This window comes from Callionymus lyra, chromosome 5 (assembly GCF_982586985.1).
Source record: "Callionymus lyra chromosome 5, fCalLyr1.hap1.1, whole genome shotgun sequence".
In the NCBI taxonomy this organism is placed as follows: Eukaryota; Metazoa; Chordata; class Actinopteri; order Syngnathiformes; family Callionymidae; genus Callionymus; species Callionymus lyra.
This window is the reverse complement of record NC_141822.1, coordinates 16,595,311-16,620,969: the sequence shown is the minus strand read 5'-3', so window position 1 is coordinate 16,620,969 and position 25,659 is coordinate 16,595,311. Positions and strand designations below refer to the sequence as shown.

Below are 25,659 nucleotides of genomic sequence, written 5' to 3'. Positions count from 1 at the left end.
GTACTACTCAAAGATCTTTATTGTAAATCAGGATTAACAAGCTTTTACCGTCACTTTCTGAGGGGCAGGTACATGTGGGGGGTAACATTTTAGGAGGTGTCCATGGTCTGTACGGTTTCCTCCACCAAGGACAGGTTCACTGGGGAAATCGCCTTAGTCAGCACGCTGGTGGTTCCTCTCTTGTACTTGTAGTCTCCAGTCCTGCAGAATATATGAGAGGATGGTGATGCACTTGACCATTAACCCTTGACAGTACACGACTTAAAGTTTCAGTAGTAATTTACGCAGATCTATGAACCAAACCTAAGTCTCAGTTCAAGTCTTACCTGACTCCCTTTTTGTTGGCCTCGTCGTGAGGTCGGATGTAGTCCACCTTTCCTTTGGAGATCACGCAAAGATCGATGTTGCTGCCAGAGCCCAAGTCATTAAAGATTCCTGCTGCGATGGCGTCGCGCACAAGCTTCTTCGCGTCCTCCTCCTGTCAATCGATCAATACTCAAATGAAGCCACATCTGATCAGGCCCTTAGGAGAAGTGACTTATTTACCTCCATGTCAGGTTTGTATCGGTCTTCAAAAACAGCCATTGCAGCCAAAGAACCAGAGCCTGAGGAAATAAAAAACATTATTGACAGTAATGTACCGTTTAGAAGTCAATTTAAGCGACAGTTAGAGGAAAACGGACCCATTGTGACGTAGGGGAGTTTGTCAGTGGAGCCATGAGGATAAATGCTGTACAGGTGAGGACCGTTACAGTCGACTCCGCCCAGAACAAGCGCTGCTCCGATGTAACCCTGATACCTGAAGATAAAAAAAACAATAAGAATATAGGAATAGAGACAAAAAAAGAGTTATTAAATCAGTGGCAAACCTGAAGAGCATTTGCTTCAACATGCGATTGGCGGTGGCGACGCGAGGCACTCGGCCCGTCGACAGTGCGTGCAGCTCCAGGTTGGAGGAGATGATCTGTGTGGTCATCTCCGTGTCTGCAGCAGTTCCAGCTCCACAACAACTGAAGAACAAAGTTAGAAAATAGAACGTTATACATGATTAAAAAATACATCCTATCACAAACAAAACGCTAATTTGTTGTTCAAGCAGATATACTGAACGTTTTGAGCATCAGGGAAAAAGTTGGAAAATTCAAATCACAGTATTGACTATTTTATTAGCCATGAGTTTTAAATCAAAAAATTAACTTTATTTAAATGTTTTCACGGAAAAAAATACATTTCTCTTCAAGACTAAAATACAAATACAGAGGGATACAAATATATACAGTGCTGTATGAGTCACTTACTAAATGTTTGGTGCAATATAGTGGATCTTTGAGCAGTTCTTGTCTGCCACAATCATTCCTTCTGTGGCTCTGGTGTCCGCTCCAAGCACAACTCCATCCTAAAGGAAAATATAGACATCACAATACTATAATTCTAGTCATCACCTATTTGTTTGATAATAACTATCTTAGATTGAGGTTAAGTTATTCAACGGTATAATGTGAACATGACATTAGATTGAGGCAGGCATCATTACATTGTTCAAGGATGCCATTTTAAAACGTTCATTTTTTTTCCTTCTCCATCAAATTCGCACCTTGAAAACGAGTCCACAGATGGTGGTTCCAGTTTTCCGAGCAGCAGGTAAACTGCAGCCCACCTTGTTAGCTTCTCCTTCCACAAGACCATTTCTGAAAAAAGAACAAACCATAAGTCCAAAGAAAACATGTTTATTTAGAGCCGAGAAGTATATATACAAGAACAACAGATAATTCAATATATTTCAGGAACAGTCATATAACTGTAATCTGGTCTAATTTGTTTCTAGTTATCGGTTTTAAATCAAAATAGAGTAAAAGCTAATGTGAAGATGCTAGCGGGAGGAATGGCTGAGTCACTGTGAAGATGCCCTACCATTAAATATGTCTGATCAAACACACCAAGATCGAGACACAAACGATTATATACAAGTTAGAATCCACCACATGGTTGACTATAATAAGATGTTTACCTTTTGCAATTTTCGAAATTAAAGCCTCCAAACGACGGCCGGCACACTGTCAGAGTAGCCATCTTGCATTACTTTGTGTTTTCTCTCTTCTGTTTCCGGTTTATGGCGATCATCAGCAGCAGAGACGGCTCACTGCTGCCACCTACTGGACCGGCGTCTATGTAGATGCGAAAGTTTGCGTCCGAAGCTCAAACATTTCATTCATTCATTTTCTCCCGCCTTATCCATATCCTTATCGGAGACTGGAGCCTATCCCAGTATCATAGGGCGAGATGCAGTGGATATATGTTAAATAAAAAACATGATCCTTTCACCTGATCATTGAACTCGGTATTACAAAACAGTGTTATGTATGAGTAATAACAAAAGCCATTTGTTGTGTGTTATTCATCTTAATCTTTATTATGTAAACCTGAGGTAGAAAAAAATGGAGGTAGAAAAAAATGTCTTCATTTCGGGTCGCATTCCTGTCAACTGGACAAAGAATATGGTTGATATTTTTTTTTGTTTACGCAATAAAGTAAACATGATGTTTATTGTTTTGTCCATATACATTATACATGTAATTATTTGTGTTGTTAGATGCTGCATCCACAACCATAAAGAAGAACTGTATTATTATTTTATCCTCATTAGGCTTAACTGTCTCATAAAAATGTAAGGTATATTGTCATGTAAAACTGAGAAATGTAATTAAAAAAGAATCCCAAATGCGTCTATTTTATTTTAACTATAACCCAAATCCTATTTTGTTTTTATTATAGTAAGCAAGTATTATCAACTTATTATCAATATAGTTTGTTTAACAATGTTTTCTACCAAAATATAAAATATTATTTTGTAATCCAAATAATATAATAAAGTCAGATAAAATGATCCTTTATTCGTCCCACAGGGGGGAAATGTAACTCTATATTAAAGAAACAGACAAACAACTAAACATATTTAAAAACTAAAATGGATTTAATTTTCCAAGTATGGTAAAGATCCAATACGTTTAGAAGTATTATTCAAAATATCGTTTTCCACAAAATAACCTATTTTTATTTTATTTTATTTTTGGTTCATCGAAAATTAAATAAATGAAACTAATAGGGGTGTTTTGGGAATTCTACGAGGTTGATAGGGAATGAAGAATGAAACCATATTATACATGAAAAGTTATTCTATATAACCGGATTATTACGGTGTTATAACAGTACCACATCCACGCATGCGGGGGCGGTGTTCTACTGTCGCTCTGGTTCTGTATATTAATACAGAGACGAAGAAGACATTCACCGACGCACCCGGCTTCTTGTCTCTCGTAGGAATCATCTGAGATGTCGAGATGTCAATATGACGCTTTCACGACCAGGTGAGGAAACAGCAGTTCGAGAAATCTCCTAAAAGTGGAGACGTTTGGCGAAACAACTTAAAAGAAACGATGTTATAAAAGCATTCGTCGTCGTTTACCGGCTTTATCTTGAATTTTCTTTATCGTGTCCGCCACGAAGCGAGCTGAGCCGGCGAGAGAACTGACCACGAGAACCGGGACGAAGATTCGTTTAAAACTATAATTTAGGACATTCTCCATTTTGTCCCTGATGTGAGACAAGTTCTGGTGGGTTTACTTTTGTGAGAAGCGAGTGAGGAGGTGGAGGAGGAGGAGGAGGAGGGACGAGCGCTCGACGTGTTAGCCGGACATCGCCACCAAAAAAAACATGCACCTGAAGGACCCGCAGGTGACGCCTTTGTTCCCGGACGTCTTCTGCCAGTGCCGGTCCACGGACAGCCACCCGGTCCCGGGCTCTCCCGGAGAGGACGACACTTCGTCAGCATCAGCATCCGAACCGCTGGAGGGTCGGTCTCCCCTGGACGTCCATCATCGCTGTGACGTGTGCGGGGAGCCGGAGCAGGACCACCGGCTGAAGGTTCTGTTCCAGGATCTGGACGTCAACAGAGATGGAGGGATCTGTGTCAGCGACCTTACGATCGGACTCAAGAGGCTCGGGGTCCATCGAACCCAGAACGAGTTGATGGTAGGTGGACACGTTAGTTTTACACATCAAACTTACAAGTACTTTCTTTTAGTCATCAACTGTTACCAGTTACTGAAGTGTTCTTATATACGATAAGATATATTTATTTATTCGTCCCACGTTGGACAATTTTAGTTGAAACAGAAATAACAAATATTAGGTTAGGTTAACTTTATTGATCCCTCAGGAGGTCTCCTTCGGGAAATTGTTTTTTTCCTATTATCCACAGCAAATACAGCAATTCTTCATTAAAAAAAAATCAAAATAAAATAAGAACAAGAACATATAAAGAGAAAGAACAAGATGATACAATCTAAGTCTAAAGATGATTATTATTTTATATTAAACAAATTCATTTTAAATCAAACATATAGTGCAAAAAAAATAACAATAATAGTATAACATAATAATAATAATAACATAACAATAATATCAGTAATACGAACAACAACAATACTTACAACAGTAATATTTGTCATAATTGAATTATAAAGTATAATAGATCTCTCACTGCATCAATATCTTTACAAACAACTATGCACATCCACACTTGCAGACAATTTTGGTAGGCAGACAATCATCCTCTGTACGTCGAAATATTTATTTTAATTGTCTCTTAATTAATAGTAGTTAATGGTCCGACGATAGATTTTGAATTGCTTGATGGAGTTAGTGTGACTTTCAGGCGACACTTGGCACTTGAAAGTGTCTCAGCCAGAAGAAGATAAGCTTCTCAGCAGGGAAACCGAATCAATGACCATTTATATCAGAGGACACTCGACCAACCCTTCTTACGGAGGTTATAAATGTAGCGGTGTTACTGTCTTTTTGCAGTTTGTCTGGCATCATCCTGGACTCGGAGAGTTGCTGCTCAGAGAGAGTTGAAGTGAATTTCTAAACCCAAGGTGAATTTACAGATGAGGAATAAATAATGATCTAAAAATAGTTTCATCATGATGTCACTTTGTTTTGGTGACATTAATGTGTTAAGGGAGAAAATTCAGTAGGAACGTGTTTGTCAAATGTGTTGAAGTCAGAGAATGACAGATTCTCTTTGTGATCCGAGTTGGACAAAATCATACACATGGCCTTGGGTTTGTTTGGGGTGTGTTGCTATGCATGTTGGGGTCGTCACTGACTCTTTACACAACAAACAAATTAAGCGCATTTAAAACATACTTTTAGATATTAATTTGGATCAGCTGTAGCACAAATATTTCTCCACAAACGGAAAATCTTAACAACTTTCCCCAACTAATGTGACATTTATATATATATATATATATATATATATATATATATATATATAAATGTCACATTATATATATATATATATATATATAAAAATTCAGCAACATTTCAACAGCTGTTAAAAAACAAAACGTGTGTGTGATGTGATGTTCTTCCCAAAGCAAGCCAAGAATAGAATCATTTTGGACCATTACTACCTGATTTGAACTAGATCTAAACCATGGGTCCTGTGATGTACACACACAGTCCAGTTATTAAAGTCATAGTATTCTCCCACAAATGTTCAATGGAGAACACAGTAAGAAGAACACAGTTATACACTTCACTTGTTTTTGCAACAATAAAAAAATCTCTTGACAATCAGAAGGATCATGAATCCAGGTCTAATAAAGTCATTTGACATGTGTGTCAAGGATGGACACTGGACATGAGACAACTGCCTTCCTGGAGGAGAAGAAAACTGACTTTAACGACTAGAAAGGGCCAGAAGGTTGAGAGGGAGGTGGAGGGAGTCATTACTCAGCAGAATCTGGGCTGCCATTGAAATGAAGTGAGGGGGAAACCCTGCTCTCCTCCCTCTCTACTGCTCCATCTGACAGGAAGAAATTAATTCTCTCTCGTGTCATCTCCTCCTCCATTGGTGGAGGCTCTTGCTCCATGTGTCGTTACTCTGACCTGCTACCATAAGGCTCCCTGATTGGTCGAAGGCAACTGCAGTGAAGATGCAGGTTTCATGATGCTCTGCTGCATTTCCTTGGATGCTGGTAGTGAAGCCGGCTTCTCCTGGATTTCCTGCACGAGATGAGAACTTTTTGATTCGTGGCGCAGCTTTGTATTACGGAATTGATCATTTTTGTTTGCTGAATTCGACTTATATGGACTTAAACCTGGACTGAGTAAACTGAGTATTTTGAGTGAACATACGTCCGAGTACAAAAGAAGACATTCCGCCTCTGGTTCTCCAAGTTTGCGCATCATCATAGTTCGTCCGCATCCTCGCCGGCGTCAGTGATGCTGAAGGACATGTGGAGCTTCATATGCCGGAGCCTCTACAGTCAGACTCGGTGCGACCCCGCTGGGTTAGGAGGGGACGAGGCGGAGTCAGAGACCGCTGGCGTCAGCACAAAGTTGCCGGCACTGGCTGGAGAATCATCCGACAGCCAAGATGAAAACTCTAGTTGTGTAGTTCCAAAGAAGAGTGTGCTCATGATCATGGTTGATCCATCGCAGGATCATGAACAGGTAACACATATTTCTAGGTGCCTTCATTTATTTATTTGGCATATTGAAAGTGCTTATGAAAAGAAACCCCATAATTATTTTATTTGGAAATAAAGGTTATAACATATAGACAATATGTAATTTTGTTGAAGGCATTATTAGATACGAATTTCTGTTTTTCTAAAAAAAACACAGATTTTATTTATGCATTTGGGACAGGGACTCATACAAGATTCATACAAGAGAAGTTAACGTTGCGGTGCATTTTGGGAGTTAAGGGACAAGTGATCCAACCATGCAAACTATGAAAATGTTTGTGACATATCAGACGATATTGCCGGCCAGATGTGGCACCAGAACCCTGACTTGTCTGCTCTTATTATTAATTTTCAAAGGTAGAAGATTTGTAAGGTTTGTGAGATGCTGATTATAAGGAGGCACCGTTGGATTTGATCTGGTTTGAAATTCATTCCAAAAAACATTGAATGGTCTTGTTTATTACCTTTGGACTATGTATACGCTTATCATGTCATATCCTTAAGTACTTTTATTTTACTTTAAGGCTGATTTTTCTGGAAATATTATGGGGTCAGAAAAACATCTGCTGGTGCACATCCTTGACGCTTGCAGTCGACTGGGCATCATCCAGAGTTGCCGGGCGACTCAGCACTGCCCTTTCCTGCTGCTAAGTGTATAATCTCGTTTCAGCTCTTTGCTTGTAAGTCCTTCCAGTTGGCTTGACAGGTTGTATTGGCCCGACAGTACTGGATTGTCGGTAAAGTGGTTTAAACTACTGTCCTCAGTGCACAGATGGCAGCTGGTCACGTGACTGACCCCCGAGTGAGTCACCTTGTCACTTTTCTCTTTACAGAAAATAGTGAAAGCTGGAGACAAAGACATGGACGGACGGCTGGACTTTGAGGAGTTTGTTCACTATCTTAGAGATCACGAGAAGAAACTGCGACTGGTATTTAAGAGTCTGGACAAAAAGAATGACGGTGAGGAATGTTGGAATGTTATGGTGTGCAAACATTTACTAAATACGTCTTCACCATGTAACACAGTTGTTCTCAAAACTTTTCTGACTACTCTGCACATAAAAATGCCCTTTGTGAACTACACTATCAGCTTATATTAAAGTGTGTGTATATATTTCTACAAATACATGCACAAATATATGAATATACATATACATATATATATATATATATATATATATATATATATATAAATAGCAAAACAGCTGAAGCAACTTGCTAATTGAAACAACTGCTGCATTCAAAGACACTGGGAAAATGGGGAACAAATCACAGTTTGCGTTCATAAAGTAAATGTCAAACATAAGGTCACTTCTGTATTTTAAGGGCTTTGTCTTCACCATGTTAAGGTTTTTATGCTGAACGTCATCAATTGTTTTCTATAGAATGCAATGAGTGCCACAATTGGGTTATAAAAAGGGATTGGAATTAGAAAAGTTTGTAAAAAAAGGTAGAAAATATACAGTATACTGAATTATTTAGACACATAAATACACCCATCCATGTGTCTAAGGACCACACAAAATAAAATAAAGACACAGGGAAATGTGTATATATACACAAGTAAATGAGTATATATACACAATTCATTTACTGCATTGCCAAAATGCGTATTTCCCTGCTTATTTATTTCCTTCTTTTTTAAATTTCTTGTTTTCCTTTTTAAATTAATGCTTGAACATGTGGTATTTGGATAGATATTAAACCACGGCCCCGCCGGAAAATAGTTTCCCAATCATTTTGATGGAGGGACGAGATCTTCTCTCAAAATGAGACACAAGTTCACAGTATACTGTGTTACATTCCTGATTTAAAAAATTGTAACTTTTCAGCTCACTTTGGCGCTGCTTGCATTCCAATGTTTTCTTCTTCTCTTTTGTTTTAAATTATTTTCCATTTTCCCCTAAACTTGTGCTCATCATCGTTGTAATCTCATTGGACCACTGAAGTTACATTTGAGAACATTGAGGAATGACTCGATCATAAAAGTACAATCATAATAAACTCACCTTAATAACCGACTTGTTAATACTTCAGGTCAGATCGACTCGCAGGAAATCATGCAGTCACTGCATGACCTCGGCGTCAGCATCTCGAAGGAGCAGTCGGAGAAAATCTTGAAAAGGTTTGTAACTAAATCATCACACAGCCCCTCTCCTTTCAACAAACTAAATTAAATTGATTTTATTTAAAAGAAAAAGTGTAAGGGAATGTTAAAAGTAATATAAAATGTGCGGATGCATAGACAACACCCAGTATTGTGTTTCTACTGTTTTTACTTTTATGAATTAATCCACATATATTGATGTTTTATCAACGCAGTCTCCATCAATCTCTGTAGTTTAACGCTCATCTAGTTCCACTAATTCTCTGTCTGTCTGTCTGTTCCTCTCTTTGGCTGATCTCAGAATAAGGAGGGGTCATATCTGGGCCCCTATCTTGTAGTAAGTAGTTGCTGCTGTAGTCTCCTGGAGCAGCCAGTGTCACTGCACGTGCAACGAGGTTGTTGCCATTCAAGGCTCACCGTCTCTCTCTCTTCTTTGCAGTATGGACACAAATGGAACAATGACCATCGACTGGGATGAGTGGCGGGATTATCACCTCCTGCATCCTGCTGGTAACATCCCCGAGATCATCCTCTACTGGAAACACTCCACGGTACACACTCTTAGTCTTCACTCTGCCCTAAAGGCGTGCCTTACGTTAAAGGCCCAATCTGTAGGACTTAAAGTGGTGTTTCTGGCTACCTCTTGTGTCGGAACAGTGTAATTGCAATGTTGTAAATTCTCTGTTGCGCCTTTGACACGTACATTTTTAACTGAAGATGACAATATATACTTTATTGTAGTCATCTTCCCCTTGTATCCTCCTGGTTACTGCAACAAGTCTCAGTACTTCATATGAAAACACTGTCTCTGACCCACTGCTGTCGAGTAGTTTGGTGGTCACATGACACTCAGACTCTCCAGGCGGGTCTTCCAGACAAAGTTAATTGGTGAAAACTGTGACGTTTTTAAATCTTAATTTAAAAACCCACATTTTTAAACTGGCTTATACACACTGTGATTCATGTTTTGTAGTTTCTCTTTTAAATTATATCTTATAAATTTATGTCTTATTGTTTCATTAGTCTTGTATGGTCATTCAGTGCTCCGAGAATTAAATAAAATGTATAATAATTATTAAAATAATGCCTACCTGATCAATTACCCATAAAATATGGAACATATAAAACGTATTAATGATACATACTGTAGGTTAGTAGGTAGGTATGTAGAACTTTATTTATTTGTTGTAGCTATAACAGTGAAACAGAGACATCTGAATGTAGTTAAATTAAAATGTTGGTCACCACACAATGTTTTATAGTTTCCTGTTTGACATGAAAGGACAAAGTAACTTTATCAAACTCTTATCAATACTACAGATTAAACATTCACTTGACTCCAGTTCAACAGGACATTGTATTTCCTTATCGTGTAAAAATACCTGAGAACAAAACCAAACCAAACTTCAAAGGATGTTTTATATTTGTTATGTTTTCACAAGGTTGTAAACCAGGCTCTTGAGCCACAATTAAATAAGTTGTGTGCGAAGGCGTGAAAATAAGTGGATGACAGTTACGTGCAACATGAGGTTGATAAAATATTGACTCGTTTCCTTATTCACCTTCAACGTCTCTTTCATTTTTATGACTCAAATATATATATTCCTAAATAAACTATTCCTAACGCTCATGGTGTTCTCTCGGCAGATATTCGACGTAGGTGAGAGTTTGATAGTACCTGATGAGTTCACAGCAGAAGAGAAAAAAACAGGAAAGCTGTGGCGCCATCTGGTGGCCGGAGGCGGAGCCGGCGCAGTGTCGCGCACCTGCACGGCTCCACTGGACAGACTGAAAGTTCTGATGCAGGTACGACTTGAAGCTCCGCCTTCTGCGTGACACGCCTCTGACGCCTCTGAATTCTCTGCAGGTCCACTCGTCCAAGAGCAACAACATGTGTATAACCGGGGGCTTCACCCAGATGCTGAAGGAGGGGGGGGTGAGGTCTCTGTGGAGAGGGAACGGCATCAATGTCGTGAAGATCGCTCCGGAGTCGGCCATCAAGTTCATGGCCTACGAGCAGGTGCGTGTTTTACGGTCAGGAGCGTTGCGACCCCCGTGTGACTCTGGCGCCACCTGCAGATCAAACGTTTGCTAGGAAGCAAGCAAGAGACGTTGGGGATCTCGGAGAGGTTCGTGGCGGGGTCTCTGGCGGGAGCCATCGCTCAGAGCAGCATCTACCCGATGGAGGTATGAAGTCACACCCGAGCGTCCCTCTGGAGCTCCAACCAGGCGACTAATTGACGATTGTGTTTCTATGCAGAAATGTCCTCATGGATCTTTTGTCTTTTGAGTGGCTGGTTAAATGTTTAGCCTTGAAGGCATCATCTGGACTGTGACCTCTTATCAGGAGGGAAAACAGACCTTCATACTCAAACTCACATTCTGTGTGAGCACCTGGTTTTTTTTAATATGAGCAATAATGCACCGTTGATGTATGTCCGCCCGAAAGATTCCGTCGGCTCCAAGTGCAACTTGACACCATGATTCTGTTCCTCTCAGGTGCTCAAGACCCGGCTGGCGCTGAGGAAGACGGGGCAGTTCTCCGGGATCTTGGACTGCGCCAAACACATCGTGCGCAAGGAAGGCCCGACCGCCTTCTACAAGGGCTACGTGCCCAACATGCTGGGCATCATCCCGTACGCTGGCATCGACCTGGCGGTTTACGAGGTTTGAGCCGCATCATTTCCCACGACGTTGAACGACCTTTGAACTCAACCTTCATCCTCTCTGCTGCTCACGTAGACGCTGAAGAACTACTGGCTGCAACGCTACGCCACCGAGAGTGCGAATCCAGGCGTGTTCGTGCTCCTGGCTTGTGGCACCACCTCAAGCACCTGCGGTCAGTTGGCCAGTTACCCTCTGGCTCTGGTGCGCACACGCATGCAGGCACAAGGTCAGTGGAAGGACTTAAGTATCTTATTATGTTGGATTTTGCGTCTTTCTTGTTGCCGCATTGGTGATAAATAAAAACTCAATAATGTAATGTCTGGTCTAATATTACATTAGAAGAATATAATTGATAATCCATACTAATATAGATATATCAGAAGTGTGTACAAAAGTCATGGTATGACAGTCACATGGCCTTCTCCTTCATGCCTGCTGTCAGATTGAGCTCATGGCTATCAAGGATATTTCAAATGCTAAAAGTGTTAAAGGTTTTGATGATACTGACCTCTCCTAGGAAAGCATCACAATACTTGAAGGGCAACAAATGTGTTGATTTAGGTGCCTCTTAAATTGATCTTGAACCTCGATCGGTCAAGCATCGAGGTTAGTCACCACGCATCATCAATCACCTTGAAGTCTCCACCTCCAAGGGAGTCGTTGTATAAACAAAGCCGGCCGTTATCACAGCTGGCTGAAGGAAGAGTGAAGCCGCTATTACGCCATAACAGACTTCGCTCTTGTAACCTCTCATTCGCTGAGATTTTAGACGGAGGGAAACTTTATAAAGTAATAAGTTCCAAACATGGTCATGATGAGAGAGATATTGTATCTTGGAGAGGAAGACTCCAACATTTGAAACATGTGAGTGAGTCAGGAGAGTTGGTTTTCACATTAGTTACCCTTCAAGGTCAAATGCTGCACATGTTAATATGAATCAGTCTTTTTAAACTGATCGAGAAGAGACCAGCGCGATTAACCCAACAAAAATACAGAGACTTGGAAAGTGACTATGGAGTCAAACTAAACCTCTGTCTGTGGCCCTCAGCGACCCTGGAAGGAGGCCCTCAGATGACCATGTCTGGGCTGTTCAGACACATCGTCAGGACGGAAGGCTTCCCCGGACTCTACAGAGGTCTGGCACCCAACTTCATGAAGGTCATTCCATCAGTCAGCATCAGCTACGTGGTCTACGAGTACCTCAAGATCGCACTGGGGGCTCAGTCCAAGTGAGATGAGGAAATCATGAAGCTCGTCCACGTCCTCCATGTTTATTTCAAGCTGCAGCTTCTGACATTTCCGTAGAATTGACTGACTTTATTTGAGTGACTTGACCAACAGCTGAAGGGCTTTGCTGACTTCCAAATCAATCCTGATGAGTTCAAAATCAACGTCACATGAAAGTATATATGATGAGCATCTACCCTTTAACATGTGTCGCTGCTCCATCTGCTCATCAGGCTTACTTTAGGCACCGACGGATGCATGTTCAGGCCACACACACACCGTCAGAAAAAAAAAGGTTTGCGAACTTTGCTTCCTGTTCTGCCGTGAACTTGCCAACTGCTGCTCGTGATAAATCATCTCTCTTGAAACAAGTGTTTTGTAGTTAGAATCTCTGCTCTAGCAATTGCACACGTCCTCGTTGTATGCAACACTTTTGCACAGTTTGAGAAGCAGCTAAATGGCAATCGACACTTTCGATGGAGAAGATGACTCAACATTATAATCATTTTTGATTCAAAGTAAATGGGTAAGATAAAAGTAAAGCCGTCACACATTGTATTGCATTGTAGTGCTAAACTAGTTGCCTAGATGAGGATCAGCTCCTCGAAATGACACGCTCAAGATCAGTGTGCAGACTTCACTTCATTATAGTTCTGCTTGTACCGTTGATTTATTTAAAAAACACATTTATTTTTATGCTTTTTAATGCTCATTTCTGTTATTTAAGATTCTGTTGACCTTTTTCTAACCATCTGTTCCTTCAAGCGTCATTGAAGCGTCACAGTGTTCGCTGAGGAAGTTGTTTGCACTTTAAGAGATTGTTTTTGATTTTCCTCATGATTATTTTGCATATTTATCTCTTTCATCAACTGATTTTACGACTCTATATTGGTCAGTTTAGATTTTAATATAGAAACAAAAATGGTGCAACCTTTAAACAGCCATTTTTATACATCACATAATTAGATCGTGTTTAATCAAAGAATATGTCATATCGTTTACTCACCCTCAGTTGAGACCCAGTTTAGCTGTAACTTTCTGATGGTCCATCGGAAATATTCGCTGCCTTATCGAGAACCACATCTGCAGTAGAAGCTTTGTTGCGTCTTCGTGGCTGATGGATGTGAAGCTGGAAGACAAACAAGAATAAGATGTTTTCTCATCTATTTTAAACGAGGCCGACCCTCATCTCTCACGTCTTACGGTAGCTGAACTTGATCTTGAACTGACCAACAGGCTTCTGCCAGTAGAACTTGAAATGTATAGTTATTAAACTGTATGGACTGAAGGTTATTGGTGAAATATGTTAGCGACTGGTGACTATATATTTATATTTGTAATTTATTTTATTATGACGCTGTATGTTGCAACAGAGAGTATTATTTTGCAACAGTAGCTGTATGTTTATACACACATCCAATGACAGAATGTGAAGAAGATATATGAATGCTACTTGTATGAAAATTGTCAAATAAATTAATTCAACATTAAACGGTTTATTTTCCTTCCAGCTGGTTTGTACAAACTTGTGCGACCCCATGACGTTATTTAGTTATCGCCAGTTAAAGCAAAGTGCTTATAAAAGCAAAATCAATGTTTGCACTTAAATGACACATGATCCAGTTTTGTTGAAGGATGCCTCCAACTTGTTTTTGTGAACTCCAGGTACTTTCACCGTCGACAGTTTGTTTTCAAAGTCATGTTCCAGTGCTCTCACATGCTTGTGCCCGGGTTACTCAAGGTCACAATTATTGAAGCAGAAACATGTTTGTATATATATATATAATTTTTTTCTTATCTTATTTTGTTATATATATGCTTTTACTAGTGTTTGTGATCATACTTTACTATTTTCAATCTTATTTTAACAGCCAACCTTATATAAAAATAATATATGTTCACATAAAATAATAATACAAGCCTTGATTTTCCTAAAAAGATCAACACACTGTACAAGCCTGTCAAGGAAACAGTTGACTGAATATTAGAATCTGAAAGTAGCCAGTGTTGTAAACACAACATAGAGATTTTTGTACTGGCAGTACATATATATCTAATTTATACATATATTTATTTATAAATCAGAGAATTCATGAAAATTATAATGTAATAAGTACATATACATGTATACGAAAATATGTATACTTATATTATTTTATTGTGGTATTTTAATGTCAATTTAATAAAGATTATGTGGAACTAGATCATGCAAACTCAATTATGAGGAAATATTTTAACTGGAACTGCTTTGTAGTTTTATATGACAGCTGACTGAGCCATTGAAATCTGTTAAAAGAAAACAGAATAAATCATGTAAATAATGAAATGATAATAACTGGTCTAAACCGCTGCTTGGAGGGGGGTCTGAATTCGCAAAAGGTTTTTCTGGTCATTTATTTTTTCGAAAATGAAAACAAATAGTTAAAAAATATATATATTTAAAACTCGAGACGATTGTATTATAGATGGTTTGATCATTAATTTTAAATAGAAAAATAATCAGGAACTCTTTTAAAAATGTATTTTTTTTTCTCAAGTTGAATATGTGTTCACATATTTTGATTATTTTAAACTTTAGCAAAAACATATATCCATTTTAAAACTGGCGCCTGCGCCTTTAAGAGCCTGTGATTCATAAAGTTGTGTTTTTATTCGCACGTGACTGACGGATATGAAACGCGCTGACATCAGCAGTTTCACTGACGGGAAGACTTTCGTGGACCAGAAACAAAGTCCAGGAAAAAAAACCGGGTCCTGCTTTTCTCACTCACAGACTCGCTGGTTCTGTTTCGTGAGACGTTCACTTCCTGCTCGCCGAGGACTTTCAGGCAAAAATGAGTTCTCTGGAGCGGATCCGGGAGGGTTTGGACCGAGCCGGACAGTCTCATGTGCTGCAGTTCTGGCCGGAACTGAGCGAGGAGGAGAGACAGGCTTTCCTGCAGCAGCTCTCTCTGCTGGACCTGGCCGGGCTCAGGGCTCACTGTGAGGGGGCCGTGAAGGCAGCACAGTCCTCGACCGGCCGAGTGGACCAGAACATGGAACCGATACCAGCGGATTCTATCGGCAGCGTCAACAAAAGCGACGTCAATTCTTTGAATGCGTGGGAAAATGAAGGTAATCCTTTTTAAAAGTATTACGGTAATAATGTATATTACATATGTTATATGTTATAATACATATTTTATATAATTAATATATAATAGAAGGTGTGTTGGAAATAGCAAGTGTAAAAGAAAAATACTTTTTTTTTTATTGGACAGGGCTTTTGCAAATCTCCCAGAACCGGGTGGGAGCCCTGCTCCTGGCTGGTGGTCAGGGCACCCGACTCGGGGTTCAGTACCCCAAAGGCATGTACAAAGTGGGCTTGCCAAGTGGTAAAAGTCTGTACCAGATCCAGGCGGAGCGCATCCAGAAGATCCAAAGATTGGCCGACTCGAAGTTCGGTTCTAAAAGCAGCGTTCCATGGTAAGGAAGTTAGAAAAGTAAGTAAGTAAGTAATTTTCATTTGTATAGCGCTTTTCCAGACCAGGGTCACAAAGCGCTTTAACAATCAAAACAATATTTAATAAAGTATATAGTTTAAAAGTCAAGATACAACTGATAACACAACAGGATTTCCAGAAAATCAAGGAAAAGCCTGAACAAATAAAAATGTCTTAAGATGTTTCTTGAAGGAGTCAGTAGATCATCAAACACAAAGAGAGAGGAAGATCGTTCCAAAGCTTAGGAGCAACAGCCTGGAAGGATTTCTCTCCTCTGGTCCTGAACCGTGTGCGAGGAACCATCAGTAGATTCTGATCCACAGACCTCAGAGCCCGAGCTGGGGTGTAAGGCTGGATCAAATCACTGATGTAAGGAGGAGCCTGTCCATGAATTGTTCTAAAAGTAAGAACCAGAATTTTAAAGTTGATCCTGAAAGAAACTGGAAGCCAGTGAAGAGTTTTTAAGGATCGGAGAAATGTGAGTTCTTCTACTAGAGCAGGTCAGAATTCTCGCTGCAGAGTTTTGTATTAACTGCAGACGAGACAGCTCCTTCTTGTTAAGACATGAAAATAAACTGTTACAATAGTCCAGACCGTAAGACACAAACACATAGATTACAAGCTCCAGATCATGTTCCGACAACATTTTCCTAAGTTTAGAGATTTTTCTCAGTTGAAGGAAACAGTTTCTGGTCAGTTTTCTGCAGTGTTGAACACAACGTTGTTATCAAAAACAACACCCAGGTTTCTCATGCTCAGTTTGACAGACTGACTTAAGTCTGGAAGCGTGGACGTTGGATTAAAACTGCTTCCTGTCGCCACCAGGTACATCATGACCAGCGAGTTCACGCTGACGCCCACTCAGAACTTCTTCAAAGACAACAACTATTTCGGTTTGAGTCCATCCAACGTGGTCCTGTTCGAGCAGAAGATGATCCCGGTGGTGTCTTTGGACGGGAAGCTGGTTCTGGAAAACAAAGGGAAGCTGGCCATGGCTCCAGGTACCAGTGCGGTCTTGCGCCCGACATTTTCCAGACCACTGATGTACCGTCTGTGACCCGTGCAGACGGCAACGGCGGACTGTACCAGGCGCTGGAGGAGAACAAGGTGCTGGAGGACATGAAGAAGAGAGGAGTGGACTTCCTGCACGTGTACTGTGTCGACAACATCCTGGTCAAGATGGCCGACCCGCTGTTCATTGGGTTCTGTGTGAGCAAAGGAGCAGAATGTGGTGCAAAGGTATCCAAAATATTTAATTAATTATAATGTACTTATATGATAATATCATTTTATTAGTAGATCTTAGCAGATGCTATTGGAAAACTATTCTAACAGGGACAAAGTACACACCTTTACTCTCACGAGACCAACCACAGCAGCTAAAGATTACTCAAATTTTACCTATTTTTGTTGACCGGTAGAAATACAAAATATTTGCAGAGTAATACCACAAAACCTCGCAGAGTAATACTACGAAACCTCACAGAGTAATACTAGGAACCTCGCAGAGTAATACTATGAAACCTTGCAAAGTAATACTACGAAACCCCACAGAGTAATACTACAAAACCTTGCGGAATAATGCTACGAAACCTCTTCGATTAATGCTATGAAACCTCACAGAGTAATACTATGAAACCTCACGGAATAAAACTACGAAATCTTGCAGAGCAACACTATAAAACCTTGCAAAGTAATACTACGAAACCTCACAGAGTAATACTATGAAACCTCACAGAGTAATGCTATGCAAGTTTTCGTAGTATTGCTCTGCAGGGTTTCAGAGTAATGCCAAGAAACCTTGCATAGTAATGCTACGAAACCTTGCGGAGTAATACTAAGAAACCTGTTAAGTAAAACTCGCAGTTTCCTAGTTTACCAAAGTCGTATGAAAACATTTTGACAGTTTTCCGAGAGTGTATCACATCAGTTCGAGGTCAGTAAGTAAAACAAGAGTTAGTACATAAGACACACGGTCAAGCTTTGAGAAAATTAAAGGATTTTAACTGCACCTTATAGTAGTAAGAATATGGTAAAATAAAATACAATTGTTAGATCAGCCACACCTTTGCATCACAATCAACATGGCCGTCTTTAGAAACAACAGTTCCTCATTAAATGTTGACATTTGGTTCACGACATGAAGACCTCACCTGCTCTGAACTCGACCCACAGGTGGTGGAGAAGGTCCGTCCGACGGAGCCCGTCGGGGTGGTGTGCCGGGTCAAAGGTGTGTACCAGGTGGTGGAGTACAGCGAGATCCAAGAGAGCACGGCGGAGCTCCGAGGACCAGGAGGGGAGCTGGTGTACAGCGCCGGGAACATCTGCATCCATTTCTTCACCCGAGCTTTTCTGGAGGACGTGGCACAGTAAGGACGTTTTTTTAAAGATTAGTCTTCACTCTGTCGAGCTAAAGAGACGTATAGAGCTCATAAGATACCAACCTATAATTAAAAAAATAATGTTATAGTCTTTATAAGACACTGTTCGTATGGTGTGTGATGAAAGGAACTTGTCTCTCAGGAACCACGTCACTAAGATGACACAACACGTTGCTAAAAAGAAGGTTCCGTGTGTGGACAAGTGTGGCAACCTGGTCAAACCGACCGCGCCCAACGGCATTAAGATGGAGAAGTTTGTGTTCGACGTCTTCACGTTTTCAAGGTTGGTCCATCATATTTTCATACGTCATTCAGTGCGGCAACAATGTTTAGACAAACTTCTCTGTCCAACTCTTTGCCTGGAAGGAACCTGGTGGTGTTCGAGGTCACGAGGGAGGACGAGTTCTCGCCTCTGAAAAACGCTGACAGTGCAGCCACAGACAGTCCCACCACAGCCAGGAACTCTCTGCTGAGTCAGCACTGTCGCTGGGCCGCCGCTGCAGGAGCGTCAGTGCTGGACCGGCACGGGAACGTCCTCCCGAACCCCGTCAGGTCAGACGCATGACACTCGTACTGCTTTAGAAGATCTGGAAGTACCTGCCGTCAGATCTTAAAGTCATACAAAAGTGTGGATGATTTAAAAACAATGTCTCGACCCGTAGAAATACAAAATATTTGCAGAGTAATTGTACAAAACCTCGCAGAGTAATACTACGAAACCTCTCAGGGTAATGTTATGAAACCTTGCAGAGAAATACTATGAAACCTTGCAGAGTAATACTACGAAACTTCCCAGAGTAATGTTATGAGACCTCGCTGAGTAATACTACGAAACTTCCCAGAGTAATGTTATGAAACCTCGCAGAGTAATACTACGAAACCTTGTAAAGTAATACTACGAAACCTCACAGAGTAATACTACAAAACCTCGCAGAATAATACTACAAAACCTTGCGGAATAATGCTACGAAACTTCGTAGATTAATGCTACGAAACTTCGTAGATTAATGCTATGAAACCTCACAGAGTAATACTACGAAACCTTGCAGAATAAAACTAATGAACCTTGCAGAGTAAGAACTATGGAACCTCACAGAGTAACACTATGGAACCTTGCAGAGTAATACTATGAGACCTCACAGAGTAATGCTATGAAACCCTTCAGAGTAATACTACGAAACCTTGCAGAGTAATGCTAAGAAACCTTGCATAGTAATACTACGAAACCTCGCAGAGTAATACTATGAAACCAGGTAAAGCAAAACTTGCAGTTTCCTAGTTTACCAAAGTCGTATGAAAACATTTTGACAGTTTTCCGAAAGTGTATCACATCGGTTCGAGGTCAGTAAGTAAACTGCACCTTATAGTAGTAAGAATATGGTAGAATAAAATACAATTGTTAGATCTGCCACACAATTACTTGCCGTCAAATCTTAAAGTCATACAAAAGTGTGGATGATTTAAAAAAAACAATGTCTCCACAGTGGGAGCTCTGCAGACGAGCCTTCGACACAGTTGGAGATTTCACCACTAGTGTCTTACTTTGGAGAGGTGAGACGTTTTTAAATCACAAGATCCCGTTTCTCCTTAAATATATTGCTAAGCATTTATACGTCTAAAAGTCTTACATAGATGCTAACGTTGTTTACACGATCATCAGGGTTTGGAGCAGCTGGAAGGCAAGACACTGCAAACTCCTTTGTTCCTGGATGAAGAAAAGGCCAAAGAGCTTCTTGCTCAGTGATGTTCCATCTTTCCTGTCGGGATACACCATCAAAAGATTCTTTATTATTATGGTGTGGATGAGAAGTTGTATCCGTCAATGTGACTTCATTGCCTTAAACTAAGATTAAGAGCAAGAGACTTTTTATATTCTTCTTTCTGCTTCTTTTTAATATAAAAATATATATTTCTGATCAACTGAAAATGGTTTGATAACAGGGAAAATTGTTAAATACAAAAAAAACTGTTTAGTTTCAGGTTATAATCTTCGATTGATCTTTATGATTGTTTAAAAACTTACAAACGTACTGAAACTGATGTAAAGAACAAGAAAGAACTTCTGGTGCTACAGACGGACGTCTGGAGGAACACATGTTTGTTCATATCTGACTGAACAAAGATGTTATTTGTTTTAAAATCAGTCCACGCCTTAAAGATTAAACAGTTCTCTGTGACCTTTTAAATTGTATCTCATTATAATATCTGCTGCTTTAACCAAACAAAATAAAGACGTTTACAGAAGATTTCACTTCATCAGTGTTTACTCCTGAGTAAAAAGGGTGAAAAAGGGTTCTATCCTTTATCTACAAATAAAATAAAATATATTTTGCTCAGCTCCAGTCCTCCTGATGTTTAAGTGTCATCCCACGGGGTCATGAAGTCCATGTGTGGAATCTTTCTGGCAACTTTCCATGTGCCTAAAACTGCTGCCCAGCGGCACTTGGATAAATCAGTACATTTGTTAATGTATTTTAAATAGGATACACTCTCAAAAACATTATTAGAAGCTGCTGATTCAGAGATAAAATATAATGTAAATTTAATTTTCTGTTGGCAGCATGCTGACCGATACATCAGACTCAACCTTCAATCGTTTGCGAGGGAGTGGGAGTGGTCATGGGCAAGGCTTTGATAAGCCAACATTTATGATGTATGGAGATAAGATGATAGTATTTAATAATGCACGTTATTTTACGGCACTGATTCAGTCCAAAAGAGCAGGTTAGGGCCAACATTAGACACAGCAGACATAAATAACAAATATCTTCAATAATATATATCTTTTTTTAACTGAAAGTAAACATGGATAATGTCTAAAAAAAAAAACGAATCAAGAATATAGATTCACTTTACTGTTAGTATTTATATTAAAGATAAAGAAAACAACTTTTCTTTTGCCAAAAATAAGATTAAACTGTAGTCCAGGGTCAAAGGTGAAAATGCGTCTGATCCCTGCAGTGGACAGTGGCAGAAGGAGGAGGACAACTTACTTTTTAGGTATTTAGCTAAAACTACAGTTCTACACTTTTGATAGGCTTTTCCAGCAATAACACATTCATAAATAGTACGAGGTTATTAATTTTATGTTTTATTATTTTTTCAATTTTAAAAAGGGGGGGAATTTGACACGCTTTAAATACATGGATCACGTGACTTTGAGCGGCAAGTCGAGCGGAAGTTAAGCGCCTTAAAGGAACTTCCGCCTTTCGCGTCACGTGACTAGCGTGAACCAATCGCCGTTGAGACACGAAAGCGACGGCAAACGACACTTTGTTTTCCATCAAATATCTTCCTCCATAAACAAAGAAACCTCCTTAAACTCGCCTCGCTGTGCAGATCTGGACGCATCAGTTATTTCAAAGGTGTTTTTTTTATTTCAACCGACTCATTCGTGGACGACGTCACAGCGGAGGTATTTGTCGCGCGCGCCTCGTCGGGGGATGTTGAGCTCGCGGGCAGGATCGCTTCGAACCCTTGGCATGTGCGATCTAACATGCTAGGACCATGTTCAAGAATGTCTTCGGCTCTGGATTCCTGGTGAGAACCGCGCATGTGATCCTGACATGGGTCGTCACGCTGATCCTCTTCCTCTACGACACAGGTGAGTGTGGCGCGTGCTCGCGGCTCCTCAGGTGCAGGTACGCTGACGTGAAAAAAAACCCGCTTGTTTGGTCCCAAGAGTTGAGGAGGCAGGAGGAGACGGGTCAGCTGGTGCAGCCGGTTCTGTTCGTGCTGCTGGTGCTGATCTCGGTCCTGCTGTATTTCGCGGTTTCCCTGATGGATCCTGGATTCATCGTCAGTGACGTCAGCGACTTACAGGTGAATCTTCTCCTGCTTTTCCATTTGTTTTTCTACTTCTCACACGTCAGCTCTTCATCCATCATCTCACTTAAATTCACTTTTTCTAGCAGTTAAATATACTTTCTCTCTATAATAATAATATAATAATGTCCCTCAAAACTTGATTCTCCTGCAACATTAAACATTGTTTTTAATCAAGTTATAATAATCTCTAAAATGAATTAATCTTTTCTAACCTTTGTCAATAACCTAATGGTCAAAATTTCTGTTTATAATTATCGTGCTTTTACTAAATAATTGAACAAATTATTGATCAAATTATCGTTCAATGATCTGATAAAAGAACATTTATTCACATTATAAAAAATAAAAAAACCCTGTGAAAATATTGTTTATAGTTGACAATAAAACGGGTTTTTGTCGATGGTAATAAGTAAGTCATTTTTATTTATATAGCGCTTTTCCAGACCAGGGTCACAAAGCGCTTAAACAATCAAAACAATATTTAATAAAGTAAATACTTTAAAGATCAAGATAACACTGATAACACAACAGGAGTTCCAGAAAATCAAGGAAAAGCCTGAACAAATAAAAACGTCTTAAGATGTTTAAATAATAATAATAACTGCCTCATGTCGTCCCAGTTCACACTCGGCGTGACGGAGGAGCAGCAGGACATGATCCCGCCGACATCCAAGTCCCTGAGGCAGCGGCGCTGTGGCCACTGTCTTCTCCAGGTACTCCACTGTTCGCTTCTCGCTTTCAAGCGGTTGTTATTCGAAAAAACACTTTAAGTATCACGACGTCATGCGACACTCGTACAGTCGTTGAAGGATCCTGTCGCAGGATGGAATAACAGCTACTGTCGAGTCACTCGTGTTTCACACCTGAGCGACAGCATCGTGTGACGCATGTGTTTTTTTTATATCAACACTTCTTAATTCTACTGACCTGCATGTTCAAATGTAGCTTTTTTTCCTTGTTTAAAAACCGATAACATCCAATTCTTTAAGTTTGGCTCCAAAGCTCCACAATATTGACAAAGATGTTTGTGAATCAGAAAAAAAAGTTCTAGTTTGTGGTCACAAGAGATCACAGGTTTATCAAATTCATAAATAAATCTTAAAAAAAAGAAATGTGTGGAACAATTGTGTTAAAATTATGTGTATCTTATGAAAATGTCGTTGGTTACATGTAAAAAGGCAATAACCAGAAACTGGTATCAAACAAAAGTTACTTTGGGAAAATGGATTTAAATTATTTAAAAAAAATAACCTTTAAACTCGGACTGAAAGAAAACATGAACAAATTAAGTTTATTTACCATCATTATTCAATTTCTTTGAAATGTAAATTGCAACCAGATTGTTGTTTTTTATTGTTATTTTGTTTTTATTTTCTTCTCCCCTCTTATTTTAGGTGGAGATCCCATAATTGTATTTTTTTTTTTTTTTTTTTAAATCGCATAAAACGAAGAGTATAAAATATTTAGAATTAAAAAAAATGTCTGATTATCTCCTTATCTCTGCGGTGACTGACGAGAACATGATATATAAGTTGATACGCTATAAGAAGTCTGTATGTCATATATTTTAGATAAAAATAACAAATGTAAAGAAAAGTCACATTTTCCAAAGAAGGCAGTAAAAAAAAAAAAAGATCCAAACTCACCAGACCGAGAACATTATCCTCTTGAGATCCTAAAAGATGTTCCCGTTTCTGCCCGAGCAGCAGCCGATGAGATCCAAACACTGCCAGACGTGTCAGCACTGCGTCCGCCGCTACGACCACCACTGCCCCTGGATCGAGAACTGCGTCGGCGAGAGGAACCACCGCTGGTTCGTCCTCTACCTGGCGGTCCAGCTGCTGGTGCTGCTGTGGGGGCTGCACATTGCCTGGTGAGTCCTGCTTCATTTGGGCTCCATCTATGAAGCAAATGTTTAAGATATTATACATTTTTAACCCTTAAAATTGTTGGCCACATAAAAAAAAGTTGGGACCTGCACTTGACCTGCAGGCGAGTGACGATGACACTTTCTTTGGCGTCCATCAAACAGGACGGGGTTCAGCTACGGACCCACGTGGCAGCTGTGGCTGCGGACCAACGGCGTGCTCCTGGGCGTGGCGGTGCTGCTGGCTCTGCTCTCGCTCATCGTGCTGCTGCTGCTCAGCTCGCACCTCTACCTGGTCTCCCTCAACACCACCACCTGGGAGTTCATGTCCCGCCACCGCATCTCCTACCTCAAGCACTGCGGCGCCGACGAGAACCCCTTCGACCGCGGCACCGCCCGCAACCTGTGGGGGTTCTTCTGCGAGTGGGGCTCAGTGGTGTGGGAGCAGGTGTACTTCAGAGAGGGCAGCGACCACGTCTAAAGGCCGCGGTTGTTCTTAGTGGAGATTTTCACAGAGGCTTTTGTGCCAAAGCACTTTTTTTTCATGCATTTTTAAAATGTCTTTTTTTCCTTTTTATCGTTGCTCATGATGAACAGTGGACAGCAGGTCACCAGCAGATAACGCCTGCCTCGCCCTCAACCCGTCTATAGCCTCATGGTTTATACTCCTAACTGCATTAATAACATCTGATATGAACATATGAAAGTATGTCAATGCCATCAGAATGTTGAATAGTTGAATTTTATTGAAATGTTTCATATTTAAGCATTTAATTTTGTTTATTGAATAATGAAATTCAATAATTTCTATATTGAAAGGTAGATTTAATTGTAATTTTATAAATTAATTTTATTTATTGTTGAATTATTGGAATAATATCAAACTGTACAAATAAACAATATATATAAACTTAAATATGATTTAAATCATAGCCTTTTCAAATAAATATACAACATTTTTTCTTAAAAATCAAAATTCAACATTTTAAATACGAATCTGCCTACAATATTCTGATAGCGCTGATATACTTGCATAGTCTTATCACCACCTTGACCTCGTGCCGAGGCGCTCGTCCTTCTCACATGTCGCTGCTTCCGTTCCTTCCACCTCCTGCATCATTAATGTTTTCTTGTATTTCCAAGAGTGAGTGTGTGTGACCTGTGTGTCGCTCAAAAACAACATTTGTTATAGAATAGATTCATATTGTTGATAGTTTTGTATCGTGAGGTCAAATTGTTGAACAACCATTTACCAGATCATTTTATAAAAGCGATAAGATGAGCCCAAGCGTTTCATCCTTTTATGAAAACTCTTATAAGCTATTTTATATATATTTATCAAATATCATTTTTGTACAGATTTTTCAACCGGCTTTGTACGACTGTTTTAATAGACGATCTTGTGTGACGTAGTTTGGAGTGCGATACTGTTTAGTTTAAATGGTAGAATTCCTTGCGACGTGACAGCAATAAAATATCGGTGTTGACCTGATGTCGTTATGCAAAACTTTCTTTTTTTACTCGGTTGACTTGACGTCAATAAATGCATCGTGAACAATCT

At 39.9% G+C, this 25,659-nt stretch overlaps 4 protein-coding genes across 5 annotated transcripts; 3 read left to right on the top strand and 1 right to left on the bottom strand.

The window, feature by feature from the left end:
* Window position 1: 1 nt before the first annotated feature.
* psmb7 (proteasome 20S subunit beta 7) lies at window positions 2–2,112 on the bottom strand. The gene is made up of 8 exons (XM_087791156.1): window positions 2,009–2,112; window positions 1,595–1,688; window positions 1,299–1,396; window positions 870–1,010; window positions 684–799; window positions 547–605; window positions 327–478; window positions 2–201 (listed from the first exon to the last, which is right to left on the bottom strand). Exons 1-8 carry the CDS (start codon window positions 2,068–2,070, stop codon window positions 90–92), a joined length of 834 nt encoding a protein of 277 aa, XP_087647282.1. The 5' UTR covers window positions 2,071–2,112; the 3' UTR covers window positions 2–89.
* A 1,194-nt stretch (window positions 2,113–3,306) lies between these two features.
* On the top strand, window positions 3,307–13,967 carry slc25a25b (solute carrier family 25 member 25b). Of its 2 annotated transcripts, XM_087791152.1 has the most exons (11): window positions 3,307–4,029; window positions 7,373–7,499; window positions 8,577–8,664; window positions 8,948–8,983; window positions 9,086–9,197; window positions 10,294–10,452; window positions 10,514–10,666; window positions 10,726–10,833; window positions 11,146–11,313; window positions 11,389–11,539; window positions 12,362–13,967. In XM_087791152.1, exons 1-11 carry the CDS (start codon window positions 3,712–3,714, stop codon window positions 12,544–12,546), a joined length of 1,605 nt encoding a protein of 534 aa, XP_087647278.1. In that variant the 5' UTR covers window positions 3,307–3,711; the 3' UTR covers window positions 12,547–13,967. The 2 variants fall into 2 exon arrangements, with proteins under 2 accessions (XP_087647278.1, XP_087647279.1); XM_087791153.1 differs by lacking the exon at window positions 8,948–8,983.
* A 1,238-nt stretch (window positions 13,968–15,205) lies between these two features.
* uap1l1 (UDP-N-acetylglucosamine pyrophosphorylase 1 like 1) lies at window positions 15,206–20,649 on the top strand. The gene is made up of 9 exons (XM_087791151.1): window positions 15,206–15,654; window positions 15,801–16,005; window positions 16,848–17,023; window positions 17,089–17,261; window positions 18,198–18,391; window positions 18,546–18,686; window positions 18,770–18,955; window positions 19,888–19,954; window positions 20,064–20,649. The coding sequence occupies exons 1-9, from the start codon at window positions 15,375–15,377 to the stop codon at window positions 20,145–20,147; spliced, it is 1,506 nt and encodes a 501-aa protein (XP_087647277.1). The 5' UTR covers window positions 15,206–15,374; the 3' UTR covers window positions 20,148–20,649.
* Window positions 20,650–21,659: 1,010 nt separating this feature from the next.
* On the top strand, window positions 21,660–25,656 carry zdhhc12b (zDHHC palmitoyltransferase 12b). Its single transcript, XM_087791149.1, has 5 exons — window positions 21,660–22,007; window positions 22,086–22,225; window positions 22,852–22,944; window positions 23,938–24,104; window positions 24,264–25,656. Exons 1-5 carry the CDS (start codon window positions 21,911–21,913, stop codon window positions 24,577–24,579), a joined length of 813 nt encoding a protein of 270 aa, XP_087647275.1. The 5' UTR covers window positions 21,660–21,910; the 3' UTR covers window positions 24,580–25,656.
* Window positions 25,657–25,659: the final 3 nt, after the last annotated feature.